Genomic DNA, 22715 nt, shown 5'->3' with positions numbered 1-22715 from the left:
GCAAGCGCTTGGCTCACCCCTGAACAGGGCAGCTGGTTACTCGCTGTGTCGGGGTCTTTCCTGCCCCTCTCTGCCCGGCTTCCTTTGCCTTCCTCCTTTTCCAGCCCCTCGTCCGCCTTCCCCCGGCCTCGTCTTCTTCTGCCCACCCCTCGTGTCGCCTTCCTTCATGCTGCTGTCCCCGCGCGTTCGAGTCCCTTCCCCTGTTCCTCGCACGCTGCTAGTCCCCTCGGGCTGTTCACACACACACGTGCACATGCACAGGCATGCACACATGCATGCACAAGCACTCACAAGTACATGCACATGAGCACATGCACAGGTGCACACACACAGACGCACACGTGCACTCACAAGCACACACACATGAGCACATGCACAGGTGCACACACAGAGACACACACGTGCACTCACAAGCACACACATGCACACATGTTCACATGCGCACACATGCACATGCATGCACACATGCTCACAGACACACATGCACACACGTGCACTCACAAGTACACACACATGTGCACGTTCATGTGTGCACACGCACATGCAGGCACATGCACACAGACACACATGCACATACATGCACACAGATGCACACACATGCACACCGGAGCCCCCACCGGCACCTGCGAGGGGAAGCTGGAGGAATGAGACTGGAATCTATATTTTCCCCTCGGAAAGGACGGACCGACTGTGGCTGGCGCTGGGCGCTGCAGACACCTTAGGCAGCAGATGGGTGCGGTGTGCATACACAAGCAGTGCGTGTGGGGGGGGTGCTGCCCCTTCCTCCCCACCTGGCCCTAGTTCGGGGGGGGGATGATTGGCCCCCTCTGCTTTCTGACTCCGTTAACCCTTTTCTGACTGCACTCGGCTAGGCAGGCTGGGTTGGTCTCTGTCTATCCAGAGTTAAACAGCTTTGCCCTGCCAGGGGGGTGGGGGGGCGTTATTGTACCTTTATTATTATTTACTAGGGGGGCTGATTTCATGCCTTGGACTCAGGATTCCCCCCCCCCGCACTGAAGGGGGTGTGTGTGTATGGGAAGGGGGGGGTGTATGGAGGGAGGGGGGCGGGGGGGCTGTGATATGGGAGGCAGCCCCAGACTCCCCCAGCCCAAGACTCCTAGGGGGCTGGATGCCCTGGGGGGGTGCACATAAGGAGCCCACTGAGCCTGAGGGGGTGCCTGGTGATGGGGGGGCTGTCCTGACCCCCCACACCCCTACACTCTTCTCAGCCCCCCGCCCAACTCTCATGGAGGATCAGGAGGGTCCCTGGAACTTGGAGGATTCTGAGGGGCAGGAGCTGGGGGGGGGGGCTGAAGTATTGGGGGAGTTGGTGTCATCTTACCCCTCCCTCAACCCTGTGGCACTGGGGTGCTTTTGGGGGTCACTTTCTCCTGGCCCCTCCCCCATCCAGAAGGGGGGGTAGGTGCTTTTGGGGTTCACTTTCGCCTGGCCCCTCCCCCATCCAGAAGGAGGGGTAAGTGTTTTGGGGGGTCACTTTCTCCTGGCCCCTCCCCCATCCAGAAGGGGGGGGTAGGTGCTTTTGGGGTCACTTTCTCCTGGCCCCTCCTCCATCCAGAAGGGGGGGGTAAGTGTTTTGGGGGTCACTTTCTCCTGGCCCCTCCCAGCCGCATCTCCCAGCGCAGGGAGCCCGGCCGGGGGGTGGGGGCGGGCTGGGATTGGCGGGCTGGGGAATTAAGGGGCTGGCCCCAAGTTCCCGCCCCCCCCCACGCCCTCCCCTCGGCGGGGAAGCTGCGCTGCGCCCCGCGCCAGCCTGCGCTGCGCTGCCCGAGAACTGCGGAGCCAAACTTCTGCTGCCTCCGCCGGCGCCGCTGCCGGCTCGGCCCCCCCGGGTCTGAGCGGCCCCCCCGAGCTCGCCCTGCCCCGCTCCCGATGCTGGCGGAGGGTTTGTCCCTCCACCATGAAGCTGCTGCGCTGCCTGCCCGCGATCTTCAGCCACTGGCTGCTGCTGAAGGTACGGACCGCCCGGGGGGCGCAGAGGGGCTGCGGGGGGTGGACACGGTGCTGCGGGCGGGCGGTGGTAGCAGAAATACCCCGTGGAAAAGTGAAGTTGGTTGGGGGAGGTGTTTGCTCCTGCAGGGTGGTTTTTAAACGGGGGGGTGCAACTGGGGGGGGCAGGGAATGATCGCTGTGCTCCCCCAACTTTGCGCTTGCTTACTCTGACTCCACAGGATGTGGGGGGGGCAGGCTGGGGCGAGGCAGGGGGCAGAGTTAAGGGGGTGGCTGTGGGCTGGATGGCGAGGGGGCACGGGGGGGGTGGATTGCAGAAGCGGGGTGGAGAAAGGTACCTGCAATCGGGGAGCTGAATGCTTTGGGGCGGGGGCTGCGTCTCTCAGTCCCTGGGCGGCTGATTTGCTGTGGCAACGAGACCCTGTCGCTTTGGAAGTGTTCCCATAAAACCCCAAACGGGCGATTTTTCGGTGGGGGGCGGGCGGATTGTAAAGCAGCCAAAAGAACCGTCTGGCAGCTGCCAAAGGGGACAGGACTTGAGAGACTCGCCTGGGCGTGCGAATCCTTTAAATATAGCCAGGGTGGCACCTCTGGCTGTCTCCTCCCGCCCCTGCTGCTTGGGTACGCGTCTGCCAGGTCATGGCAGCCTCGCGGGGCTGGGCAAAGCCCACAGAGACACCCACATGCACCCCGCTGGGCAGGGCAGGTGGCACTGGCTGCCCAAGGCTGAACCGGGCTCCCGCTGTCCCGCTCTGGAGCCCGAGGCTGGAAATTAGCACCAGGGAGCTCCCCGCAATGGCCGTGGTCATTCTAACTGTGCACGATGTGTGTGTGCGATGCACAATGAATGTGCACGGCGCACGATGCGTGTGCGTCTGGTACACAGCGCATGGTGCACGATGCGCGTGCATCTGGTACATGATGCATGTGTGTGATGCACGATGCATGTGTGCAGCACACAATGCGTGTGCATCTGGTACACGATGCACATGCGTGATGCACAATGCGTGTGCACAGCACACAATGCATGTGCATCTGGTGCACATGGCACAGTCTGCAGTACATGGGGCTCCAAGCAGGGCTCTGTGGGAGAACCATTCACCCAGCTGTTCCCCACCTCTCCTCTCCCCATGGCCGGGTTATTCCCGCAAGCCCTGTTCCAGCCTTTAGCGCATGCGCCCCCCCCATGGGGCGGTATCCGGCTGGTGGGAGCGGGTGTATTGATTACCTCTTTCCTGCGGTTCTCTAGGCTGAGCCACAGTTCGGCACAGGCCAGAGGCCGGCCCCAAATTCCTTCTTGTTTGAACCCGAGCAGATCTCGAAGACGTCCAGCATTGACTGAAAAATCTGCCAGTGCTGGAGTATCCATCACAGCCCTTGGGAAGTTGTCCCCGCGGTTAGTTTACCCTCTGGGTACGTCTGTGCTGCACGAAAGCCCAAATCTGCCCGTGGCCCCGAGTGACCGAGGGGGCAGGGGGCTGTCGGCGGACACGGGGCTCAGGGATCACGGGATGAGGCTTACGCTAGCACGGTGGCTGGAGCTCAGGCTCCGAAACCTGCAGCGGGAAATGGCTTTTTGCAGTGTAGACGGACCGGGAGTGTTAACATTCAGCATTAATTTGTCTGGCTTCCACTTCCAGCTGCTGGCTCTCGTTAGACTGACGAGCCCCAGATTAGCGATTCCTGCTCCTGTGCAGACATCGCTTCCTGACGCGGCTTCAGTTCTCAAGTTTGTCCCCTGCCTGCGGGGTGGGGAGTGAGCTGGAGCCTGGGCTGGGGGGAACTGGGGCCGCTCCGCATTGTGCTGGCGGAGGGGTTGGGGGGTGTTTGGAGGGTTCTGGTCCCTGCGTACGCACGGGGCCGAGCATCGCCTGTAACACACCACAGATAGTTTCCACCCCTTTCTCGCACTGGCAAAATCCCACTCCTGCCCTAGGGAAAACCCATCTCCCATCCTGACGCACTGTCTCCTCGGAGAACCCTAGCTCCAGTTCTGCTGCTTGTGTCAATCCAGAGCGACGCTGTTGAGTTAAATTTGGATTGACATGGATGTAATGGAAATCCGGCCTGGCCAAGGAAAGCGTTGGGCCATAGCCACAGCTGGTGTCGGGATTAGGCAGGACGGAGGCTGGCCCCTCGGCCGTGCTACCCATGAATCCCAGTCAAGCCCCTTGTAAGTTCGCACGAGCGGAAAAGCACTTAAAGCCAAGTGTGATTAAACAATTGTCAAGGACACCCGGCCTCGGCCCCGCCTGTGCTCCTGGGCGTCGCGCCTTTCGGTCCCGTCTTCCCGACAAAGTGTAATAAATAATCAGAAAACCAACTTGCCACTCCCACAGCCTGGAGATTGGGAACAGCCGAATTTCCACCCCCTGCCCGGCAAGAGCTTCCAATAGGGTTGATAAATTTTTGATTTCGTCCTCGGCTAGCTGCAGCATCTTCCTCTGCCGGCGTGTTTGTAATAGTCCTTTCACAGGTAACTGGCGATGCAACACTCAGGGCCTGCAAATCGGGAGTTAAGAGGTTTTGCTTGGTGGGTTATTCCCCCCCGCCCTCCCCTCTTTTATTTTTGCTGTGTTATAACGGGGGGGTGGGGGGAAATGTGTTGGGCTCATTAAACCGCAGGGTGGGGAGAATCTGATTTCATGGTGATCCACTTTTACTTTTCACGTCTCAGTCACTTCTGCTCTCCCAAGGTTAGCGTGACCAGCAGCCCGGCTGCGCTGTCTTTGGATTTCGGGGGCGGGAAGGGGCTCGCCACCCGCCCACCTCGTCCAGCTAACTTGGAGACTGAGTCTCTCCCGAGACCAGCGGGTTTGTTTGGATCCGATGAGGAGCAGGGCCGGCTTTTCTTCTGATTTTCCTCCCCGTTGTGGGAAGGCAGAAGCCAGTGGATTTCGGTGTGATCGGTTGGCGTGCAGAGCATGATCCTGCAGAAGGGAAGTGTGTGTGTGCGCGTGTGTGTGTGTGTGAGTGTGTGTGATGCTCTCAGCCCCATGCCTCCAGATCTGCCGCCCTGGGGAAATTAACCCCCAGCCCCCTCTTACCTGGGCCTTTGTTGTGAAGCTTAAAAAACAGGGGCATGGCCGGGGGTGTGGGTGCGGGGTTTGTAGTGCCTGGCGATGCATCTAGCCATGATCCTGCAAAACCACAGGGTGCCACCTCCAGCGTGTCAGGAGCTGTTCAACGATTCGTGCCCCAGGGGCTCTGCTGGGGGGAAGGGGAAGGATTTTGGTGCAAACCAACCAGCTGGCGTGAAATGTGCAGGATGGGGCGGCTGGTGGTTCCCCGCTGTGGGTTTCACCTCCCACCCCCATGGCATGGCTGGACCCCCACAATCTCTCAGCTGAACCCCCAGGTGGGTCCTGATTGGGGGAGTTAGCTGGGGAGAGGGGGGACGACCTGGGTTCATTCTCCCTCTGTGCCATTGGGCGAGTCGCCTGTCGCCCACTTCTCTGCTGTGAAACGGGCTGAAATTGGGCAGCTTGCGAGGGGCAAAGGGGGGGCTGGTGACGCCGGACTCCCGGCCCCTCCCCGGTGCATTGTCGGGGGAGGGAATTTCCCCCGCTGGGCCTCAGGATTCAGTTTTATTTGCAGAAGCTCCTCCGGCCGCCAAGCAATTCAGCCCCCTGCCAACGAGCCCCCGGCCGGACCCAGCGTGGCAAGAAACTTTGAATCCCTGGCGAGTGGTGAGGTCGAGGGGCCGCTGGCTTGGCTGGGGGGTTGAATGATACTAAGGTGCCGGGTCTCGAACCCAGTCCCGGGAGGTGGCTGCGAGGAGCGCAGATTGCAAACAAACAGCTGATATTTTCCTCCCAGTGCCTGGAAGCACCTTGGGGTACAGCGGGGGGGGGGCCTTGCCCAGAGCTGGGGAGGGCAACCTGTAGCCATGGCTACCAGTGGCTTTTGGGGGACGGGGCTCTCCAAAGGCTCCCGTGCTTGGGGGGGATTGGCCGGACAGCCGGGCTCCTGGATCTGCAGCTGCCGTGTTAGTGACGCGTTCAGGGCCAGTGGGTTGTGGGGGAGGCTGTGTCTGGGGAACCCCTGGATCAGACGAGCCCCAGGGAGTGCCCCAGCCCCAGCCGAAGCAGAATTTGGCTTCCCGGCAGGCACTTTGAGACAGGGGGTGTCTCTTGTGGGGGTCTGGGGGGACCCCGATTCTTATGGGGAGCTGCTGGTCCCAGGAATGACTCTCATGCTGAGAGGGGGCAATGCCGAGGGGAGGTTCTTGGGGAGCAGCAGATAGGAGATACTTCCTCGGCTTCAGGCCTGCAGACCACCCCCCTTCCTACGACTTGCCCGGATGCCTGGGTCCCGGGAAGGACCTCTGCCAGGAACTTTTCGTTTTGTTTTTGGCAGTGGGTGATGGGCAGAAAAGAGTTCGGATGTGACAGTCTGGGCCTGGCCTGAGATAAATCAGTTCATGGAGGGAGGGGGGCCAGGCTAGTCAGGTTGGGGCTTGACCCCCTCAGGGCGGAGCCGTGGTGTCTCCAGGTCACACTTCCTGCTGGCCGCCGGGCATCCCGCACCCTGCTCGCACCCCGGTTCCAGGAGGATTTGAGGCCTGTGAGTTCGGCTGGCTGGAGAATGGAGCATGTAGGTCAGAGCTGGGGGAGCTGGGAGCCAGGACTCCTGGGTTCTATCCCCGGCTCTAGAAAGGAGGAGGGTAGTGGTGAGAGCAGAGGGTGGCTTGGCAACCAGGTGGTCTGGCTGTGTCCTAATCGCTGCTGGTGACTGGCAGTGCAGCCTCCAGCACGTCCCTTCCCCCCGCCGTGCCTCAGTTTCCCCCTCTACAAAATGGAGGTTGTCACGGAGTTGCAGGCTCAGGATCCGGATGCAGCTGGCCAGGACTCTGGGACGGGGTCTCCCCTCGGGGCTCACTCCCCCTGGGCGAGGAACTGGCTCGGCTTTGGCACCTCATGGGTCTGCCCTCAGTCATGCCGTGAGCTCCCCTGGGGGAGCCTGACATGCCCCCCAAGGGCCCTGCCCCCCCCCCGCGGCCGGCAGGGACTCCCAGGCAGCGGGTGACAGGTGTGTTGTTAGTCGCTGGGAACCCAGCGTAGGACAGGGCTGGTTAGCACCCACCAGGGACGCTCAGCAAAGTGCATTCGGGAGGGCAGAGCCCAGGGCCCTCCCCCTGAGTCCCAGCCCAGGAAACTGACCCCTTCCAGCTGCCCCCCCCGGGCCAGCAGGGCACCTGGTGTCTGTTCTCCAGCACGTCCGGCTGATCCTTGCAGCGCTGGGGGCCCCTCTTGCCAGCTACAGAGTGTCGGCCGTTCTCTGCAGCCCGTCGGCCGTCACCACTGCCCTGACGCACCTTATCCTACACCACCTAGATATTGAGTAGCACAGAGGGGAAACTGAGGCACACACCGTATTCAGAGACAATGTTGAGAACATTCCCACTTCATCCTGGGAGTGATGCCTCCCCCAGGGGCGGGAACGCAAGACAGCAGGTGTTTGCCAGGCACCGGGAGCACTGAGGACTCTGCCCACCGGAGCCTCGACCCCCAGCCCTGCTGCAGCCCCCCTTCCCAGGCCCCCATGCTGCAATGCGGCTGGCAGCTCCGGCTGCAGGTTGCCCAGCTGGGGCCCGGGAGCTGCGGGAAACACCCAGTTCATTCCCCTTTCTGCTCCTTTTCCCTGATCGCCCCTGTAGGCGGCCGAGGACCCTGGGACTCCGTCTCCGGGGGCTGCCAGGTGGCCTCTTCTCTGAGCAGATGCTGCAGCCCCTTGGGAGACCCCCCCCCCCCGATCTCGTCTGGGCCTGACGTAACCCCCTCCTGGTTTGTGCTGTGTGACTGACTGGGAGGGGAGCAGGGGCTGGTGGTTAGAGCAGGGGGGCTGGGAGCCAGGACTCCTGGGTTCCGTTCCTGGCTCTGCCATGGAGTTACTTGGCTGCCGCTCTGCGTGAGGAGTAGCGATCCCGGGGCCTGGTTTGTAGGAGTGAGGTATTAACCCTGAGACCCCGATTTCCAGCCCCTGCCTTGGTTGCTGCACCCTCTGCCCTCCCAGAGCCTGGGAGAGAACCCAGGAGTCCTGACTCCCAGCCCCCCTCCCTCTAACCACTAGACCCTGCTCCTTCCCCCTCGTTATGGAAATACACCCCCTCCACATGTCTCCACATTGAATTGGGCACGTGGCGTTAATCCCGGGGGGCAGGCCTGGCGGGGGGAGCTCAGCTTGTGTCAGGTGCCTCGGGGATTTCTGATTGTTCACTGCCCTGAGGCCCCTTGGAGTGCATTAGTCGGGGGGCATTGCAAGCCCCCCCTCCGCTGAGGCCTCATGTGCTCCTGGCTCAGACCAGCAGGGGGAGCCCTTGCGCACCATTCCCCATCCTCCCACTCTGGACACAGCCACTCCAGCTCTTTGTACAGCACCGTGCGCCTGGCAGATGGGGGTTGGTGAGGTCTAGTGGGAGCGAGAAGGTGGAGCTGGGAGTCAGGACTCCTGGGTCCATGGCTCAGGGTCCTCCCCCGACCCCTGCCTGGGTGGGTATGGGGCACAGTAGCTGAGGCAGGGGCTGGGCTGTCAGGAGGAAGGTGTGTGGTTTATGTGGCAGCAGGATCAGCCCAGCCTGGCCCCAGAGCCACTGTGAACACGGGGTTAACGGAAACATCACATATGTTTGGTCACACGTATTTGGAGTGAGCTGGTGTCTGTCTCCCCCGCCAACCCCCTTCATTCCCCTTGGTGCCCGGCGTGGGTGGGTGTGCCTGGCAGGTGTGCCCAGCGTGTGATTGGCAGCCCAGGGACTGGACCCGCCACCCCAGGGCACCCGTGTATCGCCGACTGTTTTCACATCGGTGGCTGCTCTGTGAAGGGGTTGGCGGAGCTGGGTGTGGGGGGAGCCCAGGGCTGGCGGGGCAGGGGGCTGCGGGTCAGGATTGAGGGGTGTCAACGGGGGAGTCGGGGCTGGCTGGGCAGGAGATTGTGGGTCAGGATTGAGGGGTGTCAGTGGGGGAGTCGGGGTTGGCAGGGCAGGATTGAGGGGTGTCAACGGGGAAGTTGGGGCTGGCTGGGCAGCAGATTGTGGGTCAGGATTGAGGGGTGTCAGCGGGGGGTCGGGGCTGGCGGGTCAGGATTGAGGGGTGTCGGTGGGGGAATTGGGGCTGGCGGGGCAGGGGGCTGCGGGTCAGGATTGAGGGGCATCGACGGGGGAGTCAGGGCTGGCGGGGCAGGGGGCTGTGGGTCGGGATTGATGGGCGTCAGCCCCACTGCATCTGCGTCTCTCCCGCCGGGGCCGATCCCGGTTGCCAGGGAGCCAGCAGCTGCTCGAGAGGTCAGGATCGGCCCCCAGGCAGCAATCGGCTTTGTGTCGGCAACGTGGCTCCTCTCCGGTGCGCGGAGAAACAACCTGGCAAAGATGAAACGTCCCCTCCAGCCGGCTGGACGGATGAGACCGAAAGAATCAGACCCCCCCCCCCGATGGCTGGGTGGAAAAGCCGTTTTGGGAGCGAGTGCCCAGGCTGGGGGTGTCGATCCCTGGCTGGCGCGGTGCCTGGGTGCCCGTCCCAGGCAGCTGAGCTGGCATCGGCTGCCGCCACAGCGGACAAATACTGTTTAATTTCTTCATGCAGGAGAACATCTGCCTGCGCGGGTTTTATGTGCCCCCAGGACAGCCGGGCTGGGAGGTCTTCGTCCCCGTTTTACAGGTGGGGAAGACTGAGGCCCGGGGAACTGGCCCCAGGGCCAGGGAGTTGGGGGCAGAGCTGGATGCTGATCCCGGTGCCGTTAGCCACAGCCTCTCCCCACACCCCTCGGGCTCTTCCCAGTCCATTACCGTGCCACTTTGTGCCCAGGAGACCCCCCCACCCCCACCTGCCAGGTGCTCTGGGATCTTGGGGAGATGAGGGGATGCTACAGAAATGGAAGGAGACCCCCCCATTACATCCCATTCCTTGTCACTGCGACAGCGCCTGCTGATCCATTAGTTAACCCCCTGAACCCCCATATCCCCCTGCACTCCCACCCCTATCCTGGGGCCATGGGGGCTGCAAAGTTAACCCCCTGCACCCTCATAGTCCTCTGCACCTCCACCCCTATCCTGCGGGCACGGGGTGCTGCCAAGATAGCCCCCTGCACCCCCATAACCCCACCTCTCCCTCTGCACCCACATGCCTCCAAAACACAGAGGGACCCATGATAACACCGCACCTCCCCCTCTGGGCCCCCCACCCCAGGGGGCACCAAGGAGGAGGGCTCCCCCCCTTCCCCTCCATTGTGGGAAGGGCTCCGCTGATAACAGATCAGGCCGGGAGCTGCGCGGGGCAGGTAATCCTCGCCCGGCGACACATGCACATGAAACAAATTATCCCCCAGACGCCAGAGCCTTGATTGTCTCTGCCAGCACCGATTCCTCACCGCGGGCTTTTAATCCCAGCCTCTGTCCTCCTTCCTCCCCCGGGGATAGGGGGTGCGGGGGGGGCAGACGTGTCCTCCCACCTGCTGTGAATAAACTGGCACAACCTGGAGGGGCTTGAAAAGGGGCTTTTGGTTGTTGGGGAGCTGGGGGGGCAGGGCTGGGATAAAAGGGGGCTGCATGTTGGGAATGAGGGGCACCAGCAGAGCTGCGGGGGGGCAGGGCTGGGCTAGTGGGGGGCTGCGGGTCGGGAGTGAGGGGCAGCAGCAGAGCTGAGGGGGCAGGGCTGGGCTAACAGGGGGCTGCGGGTCGGGAGTGAGGGGCACCCGCAGGATGTAGGGGGAGCCTGGGACTGTAACAGATGAGGTGGCAGTTGGAAAAGGGGAGAAGAAGATTTGCACCGGGGGCGGTGTTGGGGGGGGATCATGTTCCCCTGCAATTCCCCCTCCCTCGTTTTTCATTCACCGTCTGACCTTAAGTGTGTGCGGAATCCCTTTTAATACCAATCAGGCCGTGCCGAGGGCGGGGACGGGAACTTTGAAATGCAATTTATGATCCTGCCTGATAAGATCTTATAAAATTTCCCGGCCACACTCGAAATTACATTTCCATTGCGCAGTCAAACTGATCTCCGCGAGTATATGATACTTGCCACTTTTATGGCTACATTTATTGCAATAATAAAGTGAAATGGTGGGTCTGGGAGCGGGGCCTGGCGGGGGGACGCCTGGGTTGTTCCACAGTTTTCTGGCTGCAGGGAAAACTTTGCTTGCAAAGGACAAGCTGGACCGGCGCCTTCATGTGCTCCTGGCTGTGGGGTGGTGGGGGGAGGAGGGGAGCAGGGCAGCACCCCAACCCCGCCGGGTGAAACCCCTCACTCCCTTTCTGAGTCATGCCCAGGGAAATTGTATTCTCCCTGGTTTAGAGATGGGGGAAACTGAGGCACGGCTGGTGGGGGGTGGGGCGGGGGAAGTGACTCTCAGAGGAAGGACAGAACCCGGGCTCCTGACTTTCTGCCCCTGGTGCTCTAAGCACTAGACCCCACTGGAGAGAGAACCCAGGCATCCTGGCTCCCCCTTCCCCCACCCCGCGAGGCCGCATCTGGCTTTTCTCTGGGCAGCACAGGTAGGGATTGACTCAGCCCAGAACAAAGCCCTCGACAAGCCGCTCGTGGCCAGGCCAGGGGGAGACGGGTCACGCTCCGGCTGCCCTTGCGCGCGGGATCATCACAAGTCTTAATAACCTGCCAAGCCGCAGCTCTCTGGGGCAGAGCCGGCACGGGGCGGACTGGAGCTTGACTGTCCCCTGGGGCTAAGGGATTCTCTGTCGGTGCCTCTCACTCCTGACCCGCAGCCCCCTGCTAGCCAGGCCTGTCGGTGCCTCTCACTCCTGACCCGCAGCCCCCTGCTAGCCAGGCCTGTCGGTGCCTCTCACTCCTGACCCGCAGCCCCTGCTAGCCCAGCGCTGGGCTCCCGACATGCAGCTCTGCCAGTGCCCCTCACTCCCGACCCACAGCCCTGAACTCTCCCCTGGGGGCTGCTGGTAGTTTTCCTGGTGCTGGTTCTGGGCTCAGCTCTCCATTTCTCAGACTCTACCCAGGGCTGATGAGCGCATGGCATAAGCGGGGCTAGAACTCCTCACTGCCTGCTCCAGACGCACCAGCCCTGAGCTAAAGGAGAATCTCCATCAGCAGTCTAGGGACTATGACACATGCCCCCGAGCAGTTGATTCCAGCCAGTGGAGGGCAGCGCTGTGACATCATAGGGGAGCCCCCCCTTCTGCTCTTTGAGCCTCTGACATCACATCCGTTCCCCATAGGATTGTCTGTGATGTCATAGGGGAGGGGCTGTGAGCTCAGAGCGGGCGGGGGCAGGGCCACTGACCTTGGGCAAAGCTCTGCCTGGGGCACCAAGTGGCCGTTTTCGTAGCCCCCCCCCGCAACGTGTTCGCTGCCCCTTGAAGCCAGGGCCGCCCCTGGGCCGGGGCCTGGAACCTGTTGCCTCTCACCTGCAGTCCAGATCTGTGGGGCAGGGACCAGACCCAGGCACCTGTGTAAGCAGTTCTCAGCCTTGAGGGTGGGGCTCTGGGCTGGGAGTGAGAACTCCTGGGTTCTTTTCCTGGCTCCACCATGGACCTCTGCCAAGCCCCCGGTGCCTCAGTTTCCCCCCCTTTGTCTGTTCAGTCTGCGAGCTCCAGGGGGCAGGGACTGTCGCGCTCCCTGCACAGCGCCTGGGACCACGGGCCCCAATCTCCACTGGAGGCCTCCTGGTGCCACCGTCGTACACCCAGCGTAATGGTCCCTGCCCTGCAAACAGCTGCCGTGATGGAGAGGCTGCAGAGACCAAGCTGCTCCCCCTGTCGAGGGCTCTCCTGGGGCGTGTGCAGGGCCAGTCCGCCCCAGCCCCACAAGCAGACGCCCCCGTTCGCCAGGTCTCCCAGCCTGGCCTGGGCAATTGGCTGAATCCCCTTTAAATAATCCAGCCAAGGGGCCAGTTCAACCAGGGCTCTGGGCTCTTCACTGCCCCCCTTCCCCGTCTCCTGCGCCACTGGAGGGGACGTTTTTAATGCAGCGCCTCTGAGAGCGAGATTCAATTTCATCTTAGCCTCGTCAAGCTCCCCCCCCATCACATCCCCGCTTGGCTCCATGCGGCCCTTCGTTTGGGGGGTTCATGAGCCACCTGGGCCTGGATCTTTGTCTCTGGTCTCCCCTCGTCAGCTTATCTGGCTCCTGGTTTGCGTCCCACTCCGGGGGGGTTCTCTCTCCCCGAAGCGCATCCCCCCACCCCGCGCTCTTGCACAGGGAAGGCAGGAGACGCACGTCAGGGAGAAAGAACCGAAAGACGAACCCCCAGGCTATGAAATATTTATTAGCCGGGTGCCTTAATACAACAGCCGTGCCGGCTGCGGGGTTAGCGGGGGCCGGGGGGCGGGGCAGGGAAGGGAGATGGGCGATGAATGGTGGTTGGGGTGCTGGGGTTTCCGTGGCTGGCAGGGCGGGGGGTGGCAGACGGCCCGGCTGGGCATCCGTGTGCGGCCCGCTGGGGGTGGGGGCGCAGATGGTACAGCTCCACTACTGCTGCCAGCCGAGGGAGTCGCTCCTCAAGCCGAGTGGTGGAGGGCGGCTGGGCTGGGGCAGCTCCTCATTGAGTAGGTGGCACCGGTGGCGGGGGGGGGGCATGCAAGTCTGGCACCCTGACCCCACCCACAGCATCTTAGTAAATGGGGCAGGGGCCTGGACTAACAGGTCCTTGGTGATGCTGGTGCCTCATTCCCTGCCCCCCAAGCCAGCCAGCCCCCTGCCCTGGGAGTAGATCGGAGCTGGCGCTCCCTAGAGGGGAAAGGTCCCATGTCCGTTCCCTGCCCCCCTGCACCAGTGAGTCCCCCACCCTGGGGCCAGATCGGAGCTGGCGCCCCCTGGAGGGGAAAGGTCCCGTGCCCCATTCCCTGCCCCCCAAGCCAGCCAGCCCCCTGCCTTGGGAGCAAATCGGAGCTGGTGCCCCCAGAGGAGAAAGGCCCCATGTCCGTTCCCCAACTCCCTTCTGTACCCTGAGTGTGACGCAGACATTGGTGTAGGGGAGACGAAACTGCACCAGGCAATTTGCTTCTTGCCCCAGAGACCCGTTGCTGGGGACACGGGCAGGGGGGAGCTGGGATCCGGGGCCGGCAGCTGGCAGAGGAGCAGTGAACGGAGAGGAGGTGGCAGAGCTGGCATGTGCCAGCGTCCGCGGGGGGCACCGAACAGCCGGCCTGCGCCTCGGCCACGGGCTGTGTCTTTCAAACGCCTTTGAGCTCGGTGTGGGCGCGAGGGGCCCAGGCAGGTGGGGGGCAGCAGGATCCTGGGGGTTGGGCTCTCGTCAGCCGGCCTCCGTGGGACCTCGCGGGGGGGGATCGTTACACCCTAGTAATGGGGGCTGGTCCCCTCTCTGCCCCCTGTCCGCTCTGCTCCTGTTCTCTGCCCCCATCTGCCTGGTACCCCCAGCCTCCCATTCCTGCCCTTCTCCACCTGCCCCCCCACACACCTGGCACCATCTGTCCCCTTCCCCCTCCCCCCCACTCTCGACCTTCAGCCGTCTGGCCAGCTCCACTGGGCTCCATTTGTTCCAAGCTCCTTCAGCCGTCCCTGGCAGCACGGGGGGGGGGGGGGGGGGGGCTGGTCCCTGGCAGCACGGGGGGGGGGGGCTGGTCCCTGGCAGCGCGAGGAGGGGGGGGCTGGTCCCTGGCAGCGCGAGGGGGGGGGCTGGTCCCTGGCAGCGTGAGGAGGAGGGGACTGGTTCCTGGCAGTGTGGGGCAGGGCTGGTCCCTGGCAGCGCGAGGAGGGGGGAGCTGGTCCCTGGCAGTGCAGGGCTAGCCCATCCCTGATTCCTGGCAGCCCCTGCTAGCCCAGCCCTGGGCTCCCTCCCCCAGCTCTGCTGGTGCCCCTCACTCCCGACACGCAGCCCCTGCTAGCCCAGCCCTGGGCTCCTGTCCTGGAGTGTGGGGGAGTCCGGCCCTGCACCCCTCTTCCTGGGACCCACAGTGACTCTCAGCCAGCCAGTAAAACAGAAGGTTCATTGGACAACAGGATTGCAGGTTACAGCAGAGCCTGGAGGCCCAACCAGGACCCCTCCATCGAGTCCTTCTCGGGGTTCAGGGCGCTTGGATCCCAGCACAGGATCCCCTGAATTCCCATCACCCAGCTCAAAACCGAAACTGAACGGCCCCTCCTCCAGCCGGCCGATTCCTTTGTCCAGCTTCACGGGCCCAGGTGCTAACCCCCTCCCCCCTACCTGGCTCAGGTTACAGGCTTAAAGATCCTGTCCCTCCTCTAAAGTCACCCCCTGCTCTCCCATCCCCCACACAGACAGCCCCTGCTCCATCACAGCTCCCCACCCCCAGCCCTGCCAGCGCCCCTCACTCCCGACCCAGCCCCTGCCAGTCCAGCCCTGGGCTCCCTCCAGCCGGCGGGTGCCCCTCACTCCTGACCCGCAGCCCCTGCTAGCCCAGCCCTGGGCTCCCCACCCCCAGCCCTGCCAGCGCCCCTCACTCCTGACCCAGCCCCCTGCTAGCCCAGCCCTGGGCTCCCCACCCCCAGCTCTGCTGGTGCCCCTCACTCCCGACCCGCAGCCCCTGCTAGCCCAGCCCTGGGCTCCCCACCCCGAGCTCTGCCGGTGCCCCTCACTCCTGACCCAGCCCCTGCCAGTCCAGCCCTGGGCTCCCTCCAGCCGGCCAGTGCCCCTCACTCCTGACCCGCAGCCCCTGCTAGCCCAGCCCTGGGCTCCCCACCCCCAGCTCTGCCAGTGCCCCTCACTCCCGACCCGCAGCCCCTGCTAGCCCAGCCCTGGGCTCCCCACCCCGAGCTCTGCCGGTGCCCCTCACTCCCGACCCGCAGCCCCCTGCTAGCACAGCCCTGGGCTCCCCACCCCCAGCCCTGCCAGTGCCCCTCACTCCCGACCCGCAGCCTGGACTGCCGTGGCACAGTCACCTTCCCAGGGCCTGTCACTCACCAGCCCCCCCCTACCCCCCATCTCAGCTTGTCATGGCCTGACGGATGCACCTGGCTCAGCTCAGTGTCAGGTGTTAGCACCGGCTCCGCGCTCCCCCTGGCCGAGATTAATGGGACCTGTCACCGGCCCCTTGTTTGCTGCTCAGCCCTGGCCTGGCCGGGTCTGCGCCGGGGGGGCCCCTGGGGACTGTCGCTCACAAATGCCAGTTAATCTCCACGTGCTAACGGGGGCAGGACCAGCTGAGACGGGGGCCCAGCAGGTGCAGAATCTCCCCCCCCCTCCGGTGGCCCAGTTGGCCTGCCTGGGGCTGTCCACCCCCCCCCCCCGCCCCATAGATAGGTCAAACTGGATCTATGAATGCTGCTCCCCCCCGCCCCGGCTCCATCAGGCCTTGGAATGGCAGGGTTCGTGCCCCCCCATAGTCCCAGGGGCTCTGTACCCTCCCCCCAGGAGCCCCACTCACTCCAGCTGGGGGCCGTGGGGTGTTTAAGCTCCAGGCTGTTGCTCCCAGGTATTTGCAGAGTGGGGCCCCCCCCGCACTGCACCCCCTATCGATTGGTGCTGGTGGGCTGCCAAACCTGCCCTGCTTTGGGATTCTCGGAGCTGGCAAGGGGGGGGGGCTGAGCTGGGAGCTGGCAAAGCTGCTATCTCCCCCCCTTGCCCAGCTCTGCCGGTGCCCCACACTCCCAACCCGCAGCCCCTGTTATCCCAGCCCCGATCTCTCCCCCACCCACAGCTCTGCCGGTGAGAGGGGGCCGAACTGGCTTTAACTGCCCCTTTGGCTGGGGTGGGGGCAGTGGGAAGGCCTTTCCTCTGCTTCCCGCTGCCCCCTGCACATGGATCATTTGCCCCCCGCTGCTGGTGCATCTGCGGCAGAGAGCCCCGGGGGCTCAGGGGTACCCAGCCCCGCGGAAGGTGCAGCTGGTGGCGGGGGGGGGGGGGCAATCACGGGCAGCGTCTTGGTCGGGCTCATTTCCTGGTAATTTCCTGCGCTGCACGGGAGGCTGCCCGTTCCCCCCAGCAGGATTCGACAGGGGCGGGGGGGGGTCCCAATCAATATGTATGAGCTGCAGGATTAATAACCGCAGGCAGGCACTGGGCTGGGAGGCAGATGGGAGATAACGGGGCGGGGGGGTGATTGACATGACCGCTGTCGTTCCCTCCCCCGATCTCTCTCTATCTTCCCCCAAGGTCTCACTCTCTCCTGGGGGGCCCTCCCTTGCCTCCCCACCTCCTGCCCGTGCTGGGGCTCCAGCTCCTGCCGGCTCAGACACCCGGCTTTGAAGCTGCATTGAAATATAGATAAGGCTGATCTGTTCAGAGAAAGAGATTGGGGGGTGGGAAGGGAGGCAAGTGGCTGGAGGGGGGTTGAAGGGCCGGCCCAGGTGTGTGTGTGGAGGGGGGGGCACCTGGATCAGACCCAGCTCCTCAAGAGGGGCTGGTGCCATCTGTCCCATAAGGGAGGACCGTCGGAGACCCCGGAGAAAGGTAGCACAGCTGGGGGCTGCTTGGATTCCCCCTTCCCCCCCATGGGGCAGGCTGGGTGAGGACCCATCGCGTCCCATCAGACCTCTGGGCACTGCCAGGTGGGAACGGCTCACCCTGCGCCCTTGAGGGGCCGCCTGCTGGGAAGGTCACTGGCTCTCCCAGGTACCAGGTACTCCCCCCCTGCCAGGTGTTGTGCCAGGCTGGCACCGCGCTGCTTCACACACCCCTTGGCACCCAGAGCCAGCTCCCGCCCGGGAGTGGCTGAGACGCGGCACGGCAGCCGAGCTGAGCTCAGCAAGCCCGGCACCGGGGAATGAAGCGACTAATCCCAGCCCAGGCGGTGTCTTCGCCGGCTAACCCCGCGGCAGGGGACTTGGATTTCACAGCAGCCACTGCGGAGGCAGAAAGGAAAAGGAGCCGTTCCAGGGCATCCCCGGTCGCCCCCCCGGCTTGGCGGGGAGAGGGGTTGGGGGTGCTGCCCTGAGTGCATAGGCAGAGACGGCCCTGGCACCTGACTCCAGGCCTTACCCTGCACCTCATCCTCCCAGCTTTCAACGGGGGCCGTGGGGAGCGGCACATCAGTTAGCACAGCCCTGAGGCTGCTCTAATGGGGGCCGGGGACTGGGCAGAGCCTAGATTGCAGAGTGTAAAGCTGGCTTGAAATACCCCTCGCCCCCCGGGCAGGGACAGGAATGGGGTAACCAAGGACCAGGCCAATTAGCCCCCACACCACCACCCCGAGCTCCTGGGCTTCAAACCCCCTGGGGCCTGGGAGCTGGACTGAGTCCTGACAAACTCATTCCGCCTCTGTCACTAGCCTTGCCCCTGGCCAGATTGGGTTAGTTTCCTGGGACAGCCTGGTCCCCAACCCACATGCTGCCCCCCTCGATCTTCCCACACCGGCTCCTCAGCCCCCTGCCTCCGAACCGCCCTCCCAACATTGTTTGCCTGGGAAACCAGGTCGGCTGGAGCTGAGTATAAAAACCTGCCACACGGCAGCGCCGGAAAGTGACAGTGATTGACGAGGCTGGGCCAAGCCGTGATCAAAAGCCACCGGAGCGCAGCTGAGACACGCCGGGTGGAGACCAGCTGCAGGGGGGGCGGGGGGGGTGATAAATAGGGAGACAGCTCTGAGAAACTGCAGCCAGCATGGGGCCGGGATGCGGGGGGGTAAGTAGGTAGAGTTGAGCGATGGGGAGCGTAGCTGGGTAAATCCAGCAGCCGGTGCAAAGATGGCGGATGAGCCGAGTGCAGGAGACGGGGCCTGATCTCGCAGGCAAACGGAGATCGGAAGCTCTTTGGGGCAGGGATGCATGTCCGGCACCTGGCACAATCCCTTCCTGACACCTTCTAGGGAACACACTGCAATGCATGTACTGACAGCCCCCTTCACTTCCTGTCCCAAACTGCCTGGCCATTTGCTCTTAGCCAGCAGGCATGTTCTGCCCCAGAGGTGGCTGCATTTTGGCTGGATACGGCTTGTATGTCATCCCTTTCAGCCGCCATTCGGTAGGGCTGAAGGAGCTTAGAAATGGCCCCTTTTAACCACACGGGAACAGAACCCCGGAGTCCTGATTCCCGGCCTCCCCCTCCCACCCATTTGCCCCTTCTTGGAAGTCAGGTGTGTGGCCAGGACTCCTGGGTTCCATTCCCAGCCCTGGAAGGGAGGAGTGGAGTTGAAGGGTGGCAGCAGGGTAGAAGGGAGAGGTGGTGTGTGTGTCAGGACTCCTGGGTTCTATTTCTACCTCTACCAACACCTCCCCTGGGAGAAATTCCCCACTGGCCGTGTGCCTCAGTTTCCCTGTGACGACACAGGGGAACGGTACGCCCCAGCCCCCTGGGAGTGTGTGTGTGGATCTTTGCATGGTGCCTGGAGTCCCTGGGTTAAGAGCCGCTGCCTGGGGAAGGCGGGGGCTCATCACGGGGGGGGGGGGCTTTCCAGTGTCAGCTTGTTCCAAGGGCCCCCGGGCTGGGTTTAAGGGGCGGGGGAGGCTGCGGCCCAGGATCTGCCAGCTCAGCAGAAGCTGTAGGCGTGGGGCATTCCAGCGGCCCTGCCCGGCGTCTCCCCATGCACCCTTCCGCCGGGGGCAGGATCCACAGCGTTCGGCCTGGCGGGGGCCCTGTAATTTCAGCTGCAGATCAGAGGCTCCGTATAATACAATCAGGCTTCCCAGGGAGGCGGTGCTGGGCTCCCCTGCCCCCGCCCACCCACCTGCATTTTAATGGGGCTGGAACATGCCAGCACAGGTGTTAATGAACCTGCCGCCGTGGGTGCCAAGGAGCTGCCAGGTGCCTGTTTCATTTAGTTAGAAACTGCCTGAAAACTGTCCTGCCGAGATGGTGCCCGGTGCCACCCTCCTTCCCCCCTGAGGGACGGGCAGGGTGCCGGGGAACGTGGGGAAGGGACCAGTGGGGCTCCCAGCAGAATCACCCGACCTTGCCCCAGGGTTGGGCTTGGCCTGGAAATCCCCGGGGCCGCCTTGGCCCAGGCTGGTAAATTGCCTGTTGTGTTTAGTCATCGCCTGGGCAGAAGTTTAATGAGGCTCCCTGCCTGCTCCCTGTACCTGTGAATGACACCCACCGCCGCCGGTCTGCAGCACGTCCCCACCTGCCGCTCAGCTCAGCCGCCTGCGTGTGTGTGTTCGTGTGTGCGCGGGTGAGAGCGTGTGTGTGTGTGTGCGGGTGGGCATGTTCATGTGTGTGCATGGGTGAGAGCGTGTGTGTGTTTGTGTGAGTGTGTGTGCTCGCGGGTGGGCATGTTCATGTGTGTGCATGGGTGAGAGCGTGTGTGTGTGTGCGCGGGCAGCTGTGTCCGTGTGAGTGTGTTTGGGTGAGAGTGTGCGTGAGTGTGCGCGGGTGGGCATGTTCATGTGTGTGCGCGGGTGAGAGCGTGTGTGTGTGTGCATGGGTGTGTTCATGTGAGTGTGTTTGGGTGTACACGGGTGTGCGGATGTGTTCATATGTGTGTGTTTAGGTGAGAGCGTGTGTGTCAGTGTGCGGGTGGGCGTGTTCATGTGTGTGTGTTTGGGTGAGAGTGTGTGTGTGTGTGGGCAGCTGTGTCCGTGTGAGTGTGTTTGGGTGAGAGTGTGCGTGAGTGTGTGCGGGTGTGTTCATGTGAGTGTGTTTGGGTGTACATGGGCATGTGGGCATGTTCGTGTGTGTGTTTAGGTGAGAGAATGTGTGTGCGCGGGCGGGCGTGTTCGTGTGTATGTGTTTGGGTGAGAGTGCGTGTGTTTGTGTGCGCAGGTGGATGTGTTCATGTGTGTGTTTGGGTGAGAATGTGAGTGTGCGTCGGCAGGTGTGTGAGTGTGGGTGACAGTGTGGGTGAGTGTGCACGGGTGTGCATGTGAGTGTGTTTGGGCATGCATGAGTGTGCAGGCGTGTTCGTGTGTGTGTTTAGGTGAGAGCATGTGTGTGTGCATGCGAGTGGGCATGTTCATGTGTGTGTTTGGGTGAGAGCGTGTGTGTGTGTGTGTGTGTGTGCATGGGCATATGGGCGTGTTCGTGTGAATGTGTTTGGGTGAAAGCGTGTGTGTGTGAGTGTACACGGGCGTGCGGGCATGTTCACATGAGCTCCACGAGCTTTGGAACCTGTGTTCAGGTGCTATCGTAAAACCAGCCGTTGCTGCGCCTCGGTGCAGCCGGAGCTCCCCCCGCCCGGGGCTCAGACACCGCGGACACGGCTGTTGGGGCCGGAGAGCCTTTGTGCCGATTCTGGTGCTACCGGGCCCGGTTCCAAGGGACCCTACTAGGCTTGGCACTGAGCCTGGCTGACTCGGGAGTTTGGCAGGGTTTGGGAGGGCAGGGCAGGGCTGTGCTGGGGAGTGGGGCACAGAGGGGCAGGGCAGGGGGCACAGGGACTTGGACACGGGTTGGGGGGCAGGCAGGGCTGTGGGCACACAGGGTGGGGGCTGTGCTGTGCTGTGCTGGGGAGCAGGGTTGTGCTGACTCACTGCCCCCCTCTCTCTGCCCCCCACAGGTGGTCTGTGTGGAGGGCCACATGACCAAAACCCTGGGCTACCTGGAGCTGGGCACCTCAGGGCTCCTCAAGACCCTCCCGCCCAGCGCCTTGAAGCCTCCGCCCCTGCGCCCGGCCCGGCTGTTCTCTGGGGAGCCCTCGAAGGCCAAGGCTGGCGCCCTGAGCCCCTGGGCCTGGCCTAGGAACCAGACGGGCGCCGAGCCCCCGGGCCAGCGGGTCCAGCGCAAGCCCTCGCTCAAGACGGGCCGGGCCCGGAAGATCTTCGGCTGGGGCGACTTCTACTTCAACATCAAGACCCTCAAGTTCAGCCTCCTGGTGACAGGCAAGATCGTGGACCACGTCAACGGCACCTTCAGCGTCTATTTCCGGCACAACTCCTCCAGCCTGGGCAACGTCTCTGTCAGCATCGTGCCCCCAGGCAAGGTGGTGGAGTTTGACGTGCTGGGCCCACCGCCGGCCCCCGAGCTCCAGCAGGCCACCCTGCCCGAGGCCAAGGAGCCCCGGGCCTTCAACTGCCACGTGGAGTACGAGAAGACCAACCGGGCCCGGAAGAACAAACCCTGCCTCTACGACCCGGCCAAGGTGTGCTTCACCGAGCACACGCAGAGCCACGCCGCCTGGCTGTGCGCCAAGCCCTTCAAAGTCATCTGCATCTTCGTCTCCTTCTGTAGCTTTGACTACAAGCTGGTACAGAAGGTCTGCCCCGATTACAACTTCCAGCACGACCGCCCCTACTTCGGCTGAGCCCTCCCGCCCCCCCAAATAAAAACCCAGCTCGCACAGCAGCCGGGGGGTGGGGAAGGACCCTGTCTCGCCCTGGTGGGGTCCGAGGATGGGCTTCTCCAGGCTGCGCGGAGGAGGCAGTGCCGTGGAACCGGGCAAGGGGGACCCTGGGGCGAGCCCCTTTGGGGACAGGACACTTTGCTCCATCAGCTACGGGCCTGCGGAACCGCCCAGGACCCGGCCAGGCCGGGCAGACGCAGCCGGCTCCCCTCGAACCGTGGTGGAAGGATGGGTGGGGGGACAAGCGAGCAACAGAGCCGGAGCCGGTCGTCCCCATTCTTGCGGGGAAATGGGGGGATGAGGGCAAGGGGCTGCACAGGGCCAGCGAGTGACACGTTCCAGGGGTTCAAATCGGCAAGGTGGGGTTGTGCGTGTAAATGTATCAGTGATATGGGGGGTGTTGGCTGGAGTGTGAATGGTGGGGAGTGCATGTGTAAATGTATCCATGACATTGGGGGTGCGTGTGTAAATGTATCAGTGATATCGGGGGTGTTGGCTGGTGTGTGATTGGCGTGTGTGTGTGTAAATGTATTAGTGATATCAGGAGGTGCGTGTGTAAATGTATGAGTGATATCGGGGCATGTGTATGTAAATGTATCTGTGATAGTGAGGGGTGTTGGCATGTGATTGGTGTGTGTATGCATGTGTAAAT

General features: G+C 63.2%; 1 protein-coding gene across 1 annotated transcript; it reads left to right on the top strand.

The window, feature by feature from the left end:
* Positions 1–1868: 1868 nt before the first annotated feature.
* On the top strand, positions 1869–22239 carry NXPH4 (neurexophilin 4). Its single transcript, XM_050925682.1, has 2 exons — positions 1869–1972; positions 21281–22239. Exons 1-2 carry the CDS (start codon positions 1919–1921, stop codon positions 22022–22024), a joined length of 798 nt encoding a protein of 265 aa, XP_050781639.1. The 5' UTR covers positions 1869–1918; the 3' UTR covers positions 22025–22239.
* Positions 22240–22715: the final 476 nt, after the last annotated feature.

Source organism: Gopherus flavomarginatus, chromosome 16 (genome assembly GCF_025201925.1).
Source record: "Gopherus flavomarginatus isolate rGopFla2 chromosome 16, rGopFla2.mat.asm, whole genome shotgun sequence".
NCBI lineage: Eukaryota > Metazoa > Chordata > Testudines > Testudinidae > Gopherus > Gopherus flavomarginatus.
The sequence above is the reverse complement of the archived record's forward strand: the minus strand, read 5'-3'. Positions and strand labels throughout refer to the sequence as shown.

Excerpts from the sequence above, each read along its gene's own strand:
- NXPH4 (XM_050925682.1), top strand. The coding sequence starts at position 1,919 with ATGAAGCTGCTGCGCTGCCTGCCCGCGATCTTCAGCCACTGGCTGCTG. Across the intron at positions 1,973-21,280 it reads GCCACTGGCTGCTGCTGAAG|GTGGTCTGTGTGGAGGGCCA; the intron begins GTACGGACCGCC and ends TGCCCCCCACAG.